Source organism: Pollachius pollachius (genome assembly GCF_949987615.1).
Source record: "Pollachius pollachius genome assembly, chromosome: 5".
NCBI classification, from domain to species: Eukaryota; Metazoa; Chordata; class Actinopteri; order Gadiformes; family Gadidae; genus Pollachius; species Pollachius pollachius.
Window position 1 is genome coordinate 20,943,354 of NC_136938.1, and position 14,492 is coordinate 20,957,845.

At 43.3% G+C, this 14,492-nt stretch overlaps 2 protein-coding genes across 3 annotated transcripts; one reads left to right on the forward strand and one right to left on the reverse strand.

Moving 5' to 3' along the window:
• Nucleotides 1-246: 246 nt before the first annotated feature.
• Nucleotides 247-4,112, reverse strand: LOC307075863 (phenazine biosynthesis-like domain-containing protein 1; the record flags this gene model as incomplete). Its single annotated transcript, XM_079736582.1, has 10 exons — nucleotides 3,987-4,112; nucleotides 3,394-3,493; nucleotides 2,575-2,673; nucleotides 2,270-2,379; nucleotides 1,949-1,978; nucleotides 1,680-1,768; nucleotides 1,296-1,387; nucleotides 923-1,006; nucleotides 558-620; nucleotides 247-359 (listed from the first exon to the last, which is right to left on the reverse strand). The coding sequence occupies exons 1-10, from the start codon at nucleotides 4,068-4,070 to the stop codon at nucleotides 247-249; spliced, it is 864 nt and encodes a 287-aa protein (XP_079592708.1). The 5' UTR covers nucleotides 4,071-4,112.
• Nucleotides 4,113-4,484: 372 nt separating this feature from the next.
• On the forward strand, nucleotides 4,485-14,427 carry hnrnph3 (heterogeneous nuclear ribonucleoprotein H3 (2H9)). 2 transcript variants are annotated; one of them, XM_079736807.1, is made up of 10 exons: nucleotides 4,485-5,713; nucleotides 6,211-6,366; nucleotides 6,565-6,708; nucleotides 7,790-7,928; nucleotides 8,794-8,993; nucleotides 11,116-11,214; nucleotides 11,303-11,478; nucleotides 12,034-12,169; nucleotides 12,744-12,800; nucleotides 13,232-14,427. In XM_079736807.1, the coding sequence occupies exons 1-10, from the start codon at nucleotides 5,536-5,538 to the stop codon at nucleotides 13,303-13,305; spliced, it is 1,359 nt and encodes a 452-aa protein (XP_079592933.1). In that variant the 5' UTR covers nucleotides 4,485-5,535; the 3' UTR covers nucleotides 13,306-14,427. The 2 variants fall into 2 exon arrangements, with proteins under 2 accessions (XP_079592933.1, XP_079592934.1); XM_079736808.1 differs by having other exon boundaries at nucleotides 11,339-11,478.
• Nucleotides 14,428-14,492: the final 65 nt, after the last annotated feature.

Consider the following 14,492-nt stretch of genomic DNA (forward strand, 5'->3'; position numbering starts at 1 on the left):
CTGGAGTGTATCTGTTTTGTATATTAATCTCGTCAATAAATAATTTTAATTCTGCAAATTATGGAACTGGGTTTTTCTTGATTTAGAAAATATAGATTCATTGGATGAACAGTGTAAACACAGTTTTAATGATCTTTAATGAGAACATTTTAAAAGTTGTGGATAAAAAATGATCAAACATCTAGCTTATAAATTCCAAAGCCTCCATATGCATATCAGCCGTCCCCAATCTTGCGGAACATGGTTCTAGAGTGTGATGGTTCCCTTCAGTACGAAGACGGCCTGTCCAGATATGTTCACTCTCCCGTCATCCCTCACCTCCAGCTCCAGCTCTCCCCCTCGCTTGGAACACTGGTAGGCTGCACATACACAGACACGGTTCAAGTAGTAAGCTGGTTAGAAGTTATTGGAACAACGAATCAGAATCCAATGTTAAAAGTAAGTTTTCCATGTGGAAAACATTTTCTTGAAATTGAAGGTTAATACACTACCTAAGTACAATATTATATTGTAGAAATATTAAGTATTAATGGGATAATGAATATAGGTTGATTTACCAAGCATTTTCTTCTTTTGCAGTTTGTCCGCCCAATAGCAAGCTAAGACTGTATGTGCAGAACCTGCAAGGGAAAACGAGCAATTTCATTACTTGAGGTAACATAGCTGTTGATCTGTTTTCATGGTGTGATCATTTTATTAAATGATAATGCAAACCAAACCATTTTATATGCAACCATAAACCCAAATAAAACGGTCTGTAAAGAACTGTTTAATGCAGAAACATCTGAATAATTGTTTCATAATGTAAATATATGTGCTATTCATTTAGATTTGTAATCGATAAATTATCGATAAATTTAACTATTTCCTCCCCCCACACATACAGTGTGTGTTTTGTGTCTGAGGAGTCGTCTTTTCATACCAGTGACTGGATCCTCTGGGATGCCGTTCCACGGAGAGAAGAAGCGTGAGTAGAAATCATAGCCTGGCTGGCAGTCTGGGGCTCCTAGAACAATGTATAGACATTACGGAAAATGGACTGCATTTGTTTAGTGCTTTACAATTTTGGCCAGCATTTACCCACACACTGACAACCGTGCAAGGCAACAGCCAGCTCGTCAGGAGCAATGAGGGTTAGGAGTCTCATAGACACATTGACACTAGGAGGAGCCGGGGATCCAACTAGCAACCTTCCGGTTACCAGTCTAGTCGCTCTACCTCCTGAGCCACATGCCAACCACATATGGGTCTCTTTCTAGGTCAGCTGTAGAGGAGCATTATTCAGAAGAGACTACCTTTCATGGTGATGATGAGTCCTCTGACTTTGCCACTCTTCTCATTGGAGAGGAGAGCGACTGGGTCTACCTTCAGACAGGTCAGAGCTGACCTGGGAGAGAGGAGAAGAGGTCATGTATGTAGTGCTTTAAACACAGCCTTTTCAGCATTGTTCATATAATACTATGACAAAAGGCAAGAACAATTAAAAATCAATATTGTTTGAATAACGGCATGTCAAAGACTAGGATACAAGGCTTTGGAAAAGAATCGAATAAAAGTGATCACTTTGTCGTTTCTATCGTAAGCATTTGTACTGATGCATCAATCAACCCGAAACACAATGGCAGCAAAGTATGACCCAATGCCATTGATACCCTATAAGAATGTGTTTCAGTTCTGACCTCTCACAGGTGTCGGCCAGTCGAACAAGGAGTTTGTTAGTGCTGGGGCTTAGATACACGTCCGTAACCGGCAGGTTCCCTACAGCGGCCTGCATCGACGCAGCACACGTTAAGAAAAGAACCCTCAACTCACGCAGTCCATCACAGACAGACACATGCCATTCTCAGGGGTATTATTTGACTTAACCAAGCACATTAAGATCAAGGTTAATTGTCCCCTCAAGGGAAAGACATGGTGTTGATTGCGTTCACGGCTGTCTCCTACTCACCTTGAGGAAGTCCTTGAACTCATTGGGATCCTGCAGATGGCAATCACAATGTGTTGATTGTTGGTGTCATTTCTATGCATTATGTAAACCTTTTGCTACATCCTTTGGATGCTCCACACGTTGAGCAGTACATGTGTGCTATAAATATAAATGGTGTTTGATATCAATCATTTTCCTCTTGATGCCTATGTTCACTGATGTGCTAACGAGTAGTGTGTTTGTTTGTTTGCGCTTTACTCTTCAGTTCTCTTTGAAGGAGCACTTGGTGTGTTTGAGCTCTGCAGCAGACATCTCTCTCTGTATTCAAAATGGTACGCTGACCTGCCTGGTGGGCGGGTTGAGAGGGAAGTCCATGACAATGCGTTCCCCACACCGGGTGACGGACAGCTCGCCACTCTTCGTCTCAAACACCACTGTGGGATTTACATTTTCTACACGAGACAAGACCAGCCATGTTTTTACACAGATGGTTCATACATCAGGCAGCTCAATCTGTACAGTTTTCATTTTCAGTTTACACATTAAAATCGTAATGCAACCAATTGGTTGTTGAAACAAAATAGCATTGGGTAACGTTTTTGAGATTGTCTAACTAGAAGAAGTGCTAATGTTTGAGTGCGTCTTACTCTTGTACTGAAACAGAACGGCTGCAGTGGCCAGGGTGGCGTGTCCACATAGATTCACCTCATTGGTTGGTGTGAACCAGCGGAGGCGGAACCTAGACCCTGTCAATCAGTGAGATTCTCAGGCAACATTTGGAACCAGCTCTTCCTATTAAATAACTGGTTGTATGATTAAAAACACCCTCGCTAGTCAGATTTAAAACACCAAAAACCAAAGTCAAGTTATTTTAATTTTTGTGTATAGCATACCTGAGGGTTTGCTATGAAAGTTTGTTTACTTTGATGCTTTAAAAAAAACCATGTCTATCTATCTATCTATCTATCTATCTATCTATCTATCTATCTATCTATCTATCTATCTATCTATCTATCTATCTATCTATCTATCTATCTATCTATCTACATATATATTTGAAGGTAACATGTGTGTAGAGTGTGGAGTGTAGAAACTGTTGGCTGGTTACTAAATCAGTAATTTTATTTCACATGAAATGCCTTTCCAATTAAATGAATAGCAGGGTGGCTGACACCTCCCCTCGGAACCCCTTGGTGGCGTCCCTGGTTACAGTTAGTAGAAATCCCTCTACAATACCTACAACCTGTGGTTGAACAGATCCTTGTCATGTGTAGACTTATGTTAACAAAGCTTCTGGCCAGACTGCTGAGGATGGGTATTTTATCACTAGCTACACAATACCACCAAAGACAAACCCATGACTGTCCCAACAGCCAGCCATACTCTCTCACATATCAGTTTGATAGTTAAGCTAAGTCTAACACTAGTAGGCTATACATCAGCTATATATCGTGGTTATAACTGACCTGTGGTAAAGTCATCTGAAGGGTTGAGTCTGGTGATAAAAGCCGACTCTGACAGGTTCATCTCCGCTGCTATTTTTTGGTAGACATCATCGTCAAGTTCCTGATAAAAGTGTATCAGTGAGAAGTTTCAAAAATAATAAGGCATAAATAAGGTAGGCCTAATTGTTTTGTATACTATAGAGCCAAGTGTAAAATATTGGCTATTTGCTGCGTTCAAAGCAGTTCAAAGTCCAGAAATGGTATGCTTCAGAGAGTGTTAGTCCAAACGGTATTAGCCAATAGTCCTACTTCTACAATACTTTACACTCAATAATACATTGTTCCATTTATCATTCAAACATTAGGCTACAAACATTTTATTAATTTACTTTTTGACACGTGCATGTAGTAGGATATCTTAAAATAAAATGATCAGCCTAGCAGGCTTTAATTTAATCACACGTCAAACATTCGAGTTGGAAACATTGAAATAGGCCTATAAATAATAATAATAAAAATATGAGGGCAGACAACGATCACCATAAAGATTACAGGTGTAGACAACAGATGCAAGGTGCGTTTAAATAAGTTGGCCCTAACATGTCAATACTCACATGTAAAAGTGGACAAATTGCGGCAGGGTTCCCTTTGAACGGAAGGTTTGTAAATGCGTCTACTGTAAATACTTCAATTTCCATTATAATTAAAAGTGAACTTTACGGACAGACCTGAACGAACGGTAATACTCAGTTACGTGTTGCCTGCTCTGAAGGGTTCGGGTCGTTTATATATCCTAGCCTCCCCACTCACAACTCCCACTTAACATTCTGTGAAATAAATTAATTGCAATTCAGATAACACCACCATATGGTGACACGTTAGGATAGGATACTATAACATCACATTTACGTCAAGAAAAAAGTTGGAGATTTATATTTCTATGTTTTACTTTTATACCAGTGCGCCTCGAAAGTAACAGGGACATCGGCTTTATCTCGCGAGATTACACCTGAGCGGCACCAGTCGAGAAGTCACCTGAGGCTGAAGTCAATACAAGACACCGGGGACAACCAGCCTGTGAGGAAATGTCTATTCTCGCTATCTTTATTTGATGCAATTTCACGATTGTGAAAAACAAACTGCAATAATGATTGTACAATATGCATGGAATGCAAGTCTATAGCCTTGTGTTGCTTGTTGGCGTTCTGTCTGCTAATGTTGCTAGCTCCCGTTAGCCGCAACGCTATCTTACCAACGCTACCAAGCAAACGTTGGCTAGCACATTAGCGTTCAACAAGGTTACGGTACACGGCAAAACGATTGCTATGCTGTCAAGAGTTTTCGTTATATCAACACGTTAACCTAGTGAATTGTGAGAAATGAGTTGAAACTGCTTTTGGACGTTTTAGACGAATTGTTTTGGCGCTTGTCACTGTGGGGTTGGGCTGTAACTTTAGTTGAAGTCCAGGCGTAACACTTGGCCTGGACAGCCAAGCTGGTTCTAGACAGAAGTCCTGGTGGGTTGGGCTCCAACTCTAGTTGTAGTCCAGGCTGAACACTGGTCCCTGACAGCACAGCTGGTTCTGGACAGCGGTCCTGTTGGGCTGGGCTGTAACTTCAGCTGTAGTCAAAGCTAACAACTGACAGCCCAGCTGGTTCTCTGGACAGTGGTCCTGTTGGGCTGGGCTGTAACTTCAGCTGTAGTTAAAGCTAACAACTGACAGCCCAGCTGGTTCTCTGGACAGTGGTCCTGTTGGGCTGGGCTGTAACTTCAGCTGTAGTCAAAGCTAACAACTGACAGCCCAGCTGGTTCTCTGGACAGCGGTCCTGTTGGGCTGGGCTGTAACTTCAGCTGTAGTCAAAGCTAAGCTCACTGTCATATCGTTATTTTCATTGAGGTGCTTGCAAGGTTGTATGTCTAATACAAAGTGTTCTTTATTTCTAATTAGCGACTTTGCTCCCGTGACTTCAGTACTAAGTGGTATCTTTAACTGATAACAATGCGTTTGCGATAACAATGCTGCTTTCTGGATTTTCATCAACATATGTAAATGAATGTAAATACGGGATAAATTGCTCTTGAACAAAATTCTGCCCAAATATTATGGAAAACAAGAAAGGACGCCACACCTTAAGTCCAATAGCACGTCTGTGCTCAGGGTAATGGGAAATATTGATGATGTTTTCGGGTTCAATCATGTAACAACACACGTTTTTCATGCAACACATGTTGTTCTGCTTGTGGCAGGAGTGATGTCTTCAAATGAGGAGGGTTATGTGGTACGCATCAGAGGTCTTCCCTGGTCCTGCACTCAGGAAGAAGTGGCCAGTTTTTTTTCTGGTTAGAGTACACTCACTCACATGTGTTCACCTATATCAGCACATTGGGAAGATAGCCCTATATTTCCACCAACACCCATGCAATACTGCCTGACTGGGTGACATAAGCATCCCATTGAAAACAGTGAGGCAGAATCAAAACATGTTCCACCGAATTTACCTACATGAATCACTGGGCCAAAGAACGTACTCTTAAAGAAAAATGTAGTAGTCGAGGAGGATGATGTTCGCATTTCTCACACACCACTATAATCCATATTTTATATAACTTATTTTTTAAAGCACATTAATAGTCCTCCACATTATTCAAACATTTCGCTAAACTTTGGATAACAAGCCAACCTCCATTCCACAATGCTCAGTAATCGGTTACATTGACAACACCTTAAGTTAGCGACCATGCATTCACAGCATTTACTGTACATTTTGTTTGAGCTGGTGTTTATGCTGAATTTATTAACGGTAATGCCCGGTGGTTGGGTGGCTTTGTGTGTTCAGACTGTGGCATCGTGGGCAAGGTGAACGGCGTGTGTTTCACCTTCTCTAAAGAAGGCCGTCCGAGCGGAGAGGCTTTTGTTGAGCTCATAAACGCTGAGGACTTTAAGAACGCCATCGCTAAGGACCGCAAATACATGGGGCACCGCTACATAGAGGGTAGGTGACGCCAGGAGCACACTGGCAGTGCACCCCGAACTTCCATATCTTTACATATGCTTCAAAGAGTGAACATAAAATACGTTAACACAATCCACCATAAATGGGGAAGAATTCAGTTTCGTTGAATTGGTGTGATGTTAACCGGCCGGCATTGACCGGTGCAGACCTGTTGTATGTGTTTCGTTCTCGATGCAGTGTTCAAATCAAACCGCAGTGAAATGGACTGGGTGCTGAAGCGCAGTGGCCCCGCGGACTACGACGGCTGCAGTGGCTGCATGTTGAGACTGAGAGGCCTTCCGTTTGGCTGCAGCAAAGAGGAAATTGTTCAGTTCTTCTCAGGTACTCACGCAAACGCAAATGGGCGTCCAGCCCATTTGCGTAAAGCTGCTTTCTTTGTATTTGCATCGATGGAATGTTGGTAGGATATTGGCAAGCATTTTCTTTTTTGTTCAACATAAACTTGCATAAACACTCACAAATAAGGATGGATCATGTTGCCATCTTTAATGCCAGTGTTTTGTACATCTGCCTCCCCTTGTCCAAATATCCATACCGTTGTTGGAATTACTTGTTAAAATTAAGTTACGTTTTAACAAACAGTTTAAGGCGTTCGTATTTAAAGGCTGCATGTGTGTTTTGTATTTAGTGTGTCTGTTTTACTGTGTTTATGAAGTGTGTCCATTCCAGTGATGTTGTTTATCCAGTCAGTACTATTGTTCTGTTAAAGGACTGCAAGAGGCATTTGGGGGTGTGTGTCTCATATGCAGGGGTGCAGGGAAAGGTTTTGAATGGGTGGGGTGGTTTTGCTGTTCTGAGTTGTAGGGAAGTGACCCCAGGACACTTATCTGTGGGTCAATGTCCATTCCTTTAACTGACTGGAGTCTTTTTAGGAGAGCGGCCAATCACTGATTAACATTATTTAATGTTGAGGTTATCCAATCCTGTGTTGGGTGACCTATTGATTATGTCATTTTTATAATGTTTGTCAGTTGCTTTGAACAATATGCCCATTACTAATTCGGTAACCAGGTTAGTTTAGGTGTTAAAGAAATGAAAGGACATTATAAAGCTGACCCAGGCCAGTGTTTGTCGGTGGGGCCACCTCCTTACTGGGCACATTTTAACCCATTTGTACCAGCTGCTGCGGGGAACAACATTGTATCTAGTAGATACAATGTTGCGCCGCGCAGCAGCTGGTACAAATGGGTTAAACATTATGTCTGCCTATGCCTATTTTAATGTTATAGTACATAAGTCAACTGATGTGATTTTTATTTTCCCTTGTTTTTTATGATTGTAATGTATTTGTGCAGGGCCAGTTGTAGTGAATCAGCAGGTGTTCCATCTATTTCTACAGCATACATATCTCTCCCATCTATCTACCCACCTCTTTATGTATTTATGTGTGCTTGGGTTGAAGGGTTGAGAATCGTGCCAAATGGGATTACACTGCCAGTGGACTACCAGGGGAGGAGCACAGGGGAAGCCTTCGTGCAGTTTGCCTCAAAGGAGATAGCAGAAAAGGCTCTGGGGAAACACAAGGAAAGAATAGGGCACAGGTGGGACAGAGGGGAACGGGATGGGATGGGACCAGCTGGGCTTGACTTTTACACTGGACACAATTCTGGGTGGGCATATTTTGTCGTGTTTATGGTTAAATGAATAATGAATATTTGGGATGGGTGTTGGGTATTGCAGTGTGTGTAAATTAGAGGGATATCGTTCGTTTTGAATAGATTCATTAAATTATTACACTGCTTATTGGGTGGGTGAGTTTGTAGTGAAATGTAAATCTGTTTTTGGGGCCGGGTTAAATGATAGTAGTGGATGGTTACTTGTAGGCGTTGTAATCTTTCAATGGGCAGGGTAGGCTATGGGTCTGGGTAACATGGGTAGCATTTTATCTTCCCATGTTTCATGTGTACTCTTCCTCTGGTAAAAGAGCTTGAGGCATAAAACAGCACTTCCTGCTTACACATAAATTGAATAGTTGTAATGATGTAATCTGCAGCCATTTCCATAGCAGGCGGGGCCCTAATGATGACTAAATTCTCATTGTTTGCTCCTCGAAATCTTGAGCCCAAGGCCATTTACGTATGGTTAGAATAACTAGGCTGTGGCATTGTCCTCAACGGTACTCCTATGTACTAGACATACATACGAGCACTTTGTGGAGTGACTAGACGAGAAACATCAACCCATAGCCTTGTCTTCCAATGCCCTTCCGTTATGCCCCAGCTAGAGTGGGCTAGTCATATTTTAGCGAGGAGTTCAGGCTATGCAGGCTAAGCTACAGGCTAAGTTATCTTAAGGCTGTTTGTCTTTTTGTCTGCCTCTCTCTATATAAGTCAGTCGTAATGTGTGAGGCTAGCACCGCCACAGCCGATGGGATAACAGCGCCCCCTACCCTGCGTCTCCCTCCAGGTACATAGAGATCTTTAAGAGCAGCCGCAATGAGATCCGGGCCTACTATGAGCTGCCCCGCCGGCCCATGGGGCAGCAGCGGCCGGGCCCCTATGACAGGCCCATGATGGGGGGCCCCAGGGGGGTTTACTTCGCCCCGGGCCCCGGGCGTGGAGGGGCCCTCATGGAGCCCATGCGGAGCGGAGGGGGATACGGGGGAGGTGAGTGACGTCGTGGGACTGGTTCGGTTGCGATGTTGTGTCTAGGACGGGGGAGACCGCTAAACGCAATGAGAGTTCTGAGATGTCGCAAACAATAGTTGGAGGGTTGAAGGAGAACTTGACTTGTGTGCACGGGAGAGTCTTCAGCAGACGTGCGTGTCATCGCAGGAACGCTACCTCGCTGTTCAAAGGAAGGAGGTGTGCTCAGCGGTGAGATGGCAAAGGAAGGAACGTAGCGGTCTGATCGTAAGACTGTCTGAGCAAGTCTTAAGCAAAGCTACATTGGGACTTTCCGTCAAAGCCATCACACACTGCGTGCTAGCAGGTGGTGGTTACCATGATTTTAAAAGTGACATATTATACCACCAGATGTGGTTAGTCAGTGTGGTTAGCCAGTACAAGCTGTCTTGAAAACCTGCCTATTCTGACATCAAAGGTGGTAGTATAATACAGTGGGGCAAAAAAGTATTTAGTCAGCCACCATTTGTGCAAGTTCTCCCACTTAAAAAGATGAGAGAGGCCTGTAATTTTCATCATAGGTATACCTCAGCTATGAGAGACAAAATGAAAAAAAAAAATCTAGAAAATCACATTGTCTGATTTTTAAAGAATTTATTTGCAAATTATGGTGGAAAATAAGTATTTGGTCAATAACAAAAGGTCATCTCAATACTTTGTTACATGCCCTTTGTTGCCAATGACAGAGGTCAAACGTTTTCTGTAAGTCTTTACAAGGTTTTCACACACTGCTGCTGGTATTTTGGCCCATTCCTCCATGCAGATCTCCTCTAGAGCAGTGATGTTTTTGGGCCTTCGCTGGGCAACACGGACTTTCAACTCCCTCCAAAGATTTTCTATGGGGTTGAGATCTAGAGACTGGCTAGGCCACTCCAGGACCTTGAAATGCTTCTTACGAAGCCACTCCTTCATTGCCCGGGCGGTGTGTTTGGGGTCATTGTCATGCTGAAAGACCCAGCCACGTTTCATCTTCAGTGCCCTTGCTGATGGAAGGAGGTTTTCACTCAAAATCTCACGATACATGGCCCCATTCATTCTTTCCGTCACACGGATCAGACGTCCTGGTCCCTTGGCAGAAAAACAGCCCCAAAGTATGTTGTTTCCATCCCCATGCTTCACTGTAGGTATGGTGTTCTTTGGATGCAACTCAGCATTCTTTCTCCTCCAAACACGACGAGTTGAGTTTTTACCAAAAAGTTCTATTTTGGTTTCATCTGACCATATGACATTCTCCCAATCCTGTTCTGGATCATCCAAATGCTCTATAGCAAACTTCAAACGGGCCCGGACATGCACTGGCTTTAGCAGGGGGACACGTCTGCCACTGCAGGATTTGAGTCCCTGGCGGCGTAGTGTGTTAGTGATGGTAGCCTTTGTTACTTTGGTCCCAGCTCTCTGGAGGTCATTCACTAGGTCCCCCCGTGTGGTTCTGGTATTTTTGTTCACCGTTCTTGTGATCATATTGACCCCACACGGTGAGATCTTGCGTGGAGCCCCAGATCGAGGGAGATTATCAGTGGTCTTGTATGTATTCCATTTCCTAATAATTGCTCCCACAGTTGATTTCTTCACACCAAGCTGCTTACCTATTGCAGATTCAGACTTCCCAGCCTGGTGCAGGTCTACAATTGTGTTTCTGGTGTCCTTTGACAGCTCTTTGGTCTTGGCCATAGTGGAGTTTGGAGTGTGACTGTTTGAGGTTGTGGACAGGTGTCTTTTATACTGATAAGGAGTTCAAACAGGTGCCATTAATACAGGTACCGAGTGGAGGACAGAGGAGCCTCTTAAAGAAGAAGTTACAGGTCTGTGACAGCCAGAAATCTTGCTGGTTTGTAGGTGACTAAATACTTATTTTCCACCATAATTTGCAAATAAATTCTTAAAAAATCAGACAATGTGATTTTCTGGATTTTTTTTTTCATTTTGTCTCTCATAGCAGAGGTGTACCTATGATGAAAATTACAGGCCTCTCTCGTCTTTTTAAGTGGGAGAACTTGCACAATTGGTGGCTGACTAAATACTTTTTTGCCCCACTGTATGTCACCTTAAAGCTTCTCCCCACGTTGATCTAACTGTCGCTGTCATCGGGGGTCGTTCTCTCTAGGTTACGGAGGCTTTGACAACTATAACGGCTTCAACAACTACTGCTTCGGCAACGGCATGTTCGACGACCGCCTGAGAGGGGGAGAGCGAGGGGGGAGAGGTGAGGGTTCGCTCTCATGTAAGGCTTCGAACGCCATTTTGGTCAGTCAACTTATTTCCACTTTGTTTTTTCTACTGCGAATTGTAAGAGTCAACGAGATGTGCATTTGCACGCGTCTGTCCAGGGATGGGAGGACACGGACACGGACATGGACACGGACATGGACACGGCGGGGGAGGGGAAGGGGGTTCCGGGTTCCACAGCGGCCATTTTGTCCACATGAGAGGCCTGCCGTTCCGCGCCACCGACGGCGATATCGCTAAAGTAAGTATCAGCAGGAGGCCAGATCTGGAGTCACTCGTGGTTTTAAGGGAGAAAGTTGAATTCCTATTCAAGGGGGTTAGACAGTTCGATTTTTGCCGTACCCTCAGAAAGTGTCTCTTTGGTTTTGTAGAGAGCGTCGCCATTTTACCCAAGATGCTACGTGTAGATCCCTTAAAATGTGCAATAATGGGCTAGTGTAATTATTACCTATTCATAGCAAACACAACGGTGCTGGTTCCTATTGAATGATCTACAATTATTGTTTTGAAAAATAACCCTCTTTTCCTCCAAATGGCCAGACTCTTAAAAGCCTTACTGCTAGAAAGGCCTGAGGTGACACATTGAATATTCGGATATGTATTGGGCTGCTATTTCACTTTTAAAGTGTAGCACATCCATATGACTTCACATGCAAAACAATCAAAGCAACACTCGAATAAAAAGTGGAAGCCATGGTCTCGACCGTTAATGCACGCTGTCAGCACTCGTTGGTGTTGCCCCACGCCGGGTACTGATAACCAACGGCCGTACCCTTTTCCCTTTGCCCTGCCGTAGTTCTTCTCCCCCATGAACCCTATGCGGGTTCACATCGACGTGGCGCCCAACGGCAAGTCCACCGGCGAGGCAGACGTGGAGTTCCGCTCCCACGAGGACGCCGTGGCGGCCATGTCCAAGGACAAGAACCACATGCGTAGGTTCTCCCCCCTCTCCACATGCTTAGGTTCCCCCATGAGGAAGGCATGCCACTATTGAGCACAGGCTGGGGCTGTGTAATTAATCAAATTTTGTTTTGATTTGAATTGATTTTTATTTTTTATTTTTTTCTATTCTCAGTTACAAAGTGTATTTTTTGGAGGGAAATGCTGAATAAAGGCATCGTGTTTTCAAACTCAACGATAATCGTTTGAATAATCCTGATTTCAATATTTACCAGAATAATCATGATTATGATTTTTTTTTTTTATAATCAAGCAGCCCCAGTACTGGCATACCTTTCTCATGGAGGTTCACAGACAAAACAGGCTTGTGACCAAAGGTGTCCGCTCTTAAGTGGCTTCTGATCTGAAGCGTCCTCGAGCGGCTCTGGTGTGTTTGGGGATGCCTTGATGGCGTACCCGCACACACTACACGATTTGGTCCAAAATGATGACTCGCTGTATGGTTAATGTCTTAGTAATTATCTTTCTAAATCCTACCTGGACACAAATCGGAGTACCCTTTTTACTGAGTATGAGATGGTTGGGCTTAAGATCTTTTTTCCACAGAACACCGATACATCGAGCTGTTTCTCAACTCGACGTCTAGCGGGGCGGCAGAAATGAGTAAGAAGTTCTCACTACCTCTGTGTGCATAAGAACTGTTAGAACCACTGGATCCCATCCTTCTTGCCTGATGTATCCCTTAATATCAACACTGTTTACACAACAGCCCCACAAGCAGCTGGTAACAGCTAGATTCTTTTCAATTTGTTATTGCTCAGAGTCCACAAATTGTACATTTTAATGATGCTTCTTAAATGATCACGGTAACGTACCATAAATTCAGGTTTGGGAATTCGATGTGTTCCATGAATCAAGCAGTAACTCTCTGTTTATCTGAATGTATCCAAATAGTATTGGTAAGTGTAAAGGCAACCCTCCCAATGATCTCTGAAATACAACCTCTGTTGTAGATAACTTCTCGAAACATACTCGTCTATTTTAATCGTGATATTTTATCATCATAACCGTATCTTCTCTGATTCTTTCTCCAGGTCGCGGGAGCAGTGGTTACTATGGAAACTCGGGCGGTGGCTCGCGGAGTGGCGGGTTGCGGGGCGCATTCTGATGACATCATCACGCTCTCCTCGACCCTGATGTTTTATGTTCCTCATGGCCTCGTTTCTTTTTTTAACTCTGCTCGGTTCAGCAGGGCAAATCTGTTGTCACTAGTTGTTTAAGTGAGAAAGTTGAATTCCTCTTTAAGGGGTTTAGACAGTTCAATTTTTGCCCTACCTTCAGAAAGTGTCTCTTTGGTTTTGTAGAAAGCATCGCCATTTTACCGAAGATGCTGCGTGTCGATCCCTTAAAATGTGCAACATTGGGTTAGTGTAATTGTTACCCATTCATAGCAAACACAATGGTGCTGGTTCATATTTTGAATGATCTACAATTATTGTTTTGACAAATAACCCTCTTTTCCTCCAAATGGCCAGACCCTTAAAAGCCTTACTGCTAGAAAGGCCAGAGTTATGTTGAATTATAAATCTCATAATTTATCCGAAGTGACACATTGAATATTTTGATTTGGATTCGGCTGGTATTTAACTTTTGAAGTGTAGCACGTGCTTTTCCTTTTCCAGCACTACATTTGCGTGGAGCTCTTTGTGTCTCTGCAGCAGCGAGTGAAGCATACGTCTCAGGAGAAAGAGAAGCATGGGGACGCTGTTTAACGCAGGCCGCTTTGTTAGTCCTGCTCCCCAGCTTGCTTAAGTGACCGCAACTATGACAGTTGACTACTGAACAACGGCGTTTAACTCTCCACTGCCAAAGACTTGTCCAAATCGCTGGTGCTCACAGGGCTAGTATCCAACAGCTTTTTACCTCCCCACAAACAAGAAGCCATTTGATCTGCCTTCACCAACAGAGAGCACCTAATGTAAGACTAGATCATATATATTGGGCTACAAGACTAATACCATCGGACACCCCCCCCCCTCCCCCCGGTGTGTTTCCATATCTGACGCCAGATAAATGTGTGCAAGTGATTCTAGATAAGCTTGCCTGCTTTGAAACATTTGATAAATGTGAGCCGGTGTGTTTTCTATATGAATGTTTTCATGTTCATTACAAAAAAAGAGTTGGGTATTTTCCATTGTTAGAATGGAAATAAAACATATCTATTTGAGCTCTGAAATTAGCTGAAACAGCTGTTGTACATTTTGCTTAATAAATTTTATATTTAATTCCACCTATTGGTATTCTTTGTGTGTGTATTCGTTATGTTTCACTTAAGGTCTTTGTGTTTGATTAAAT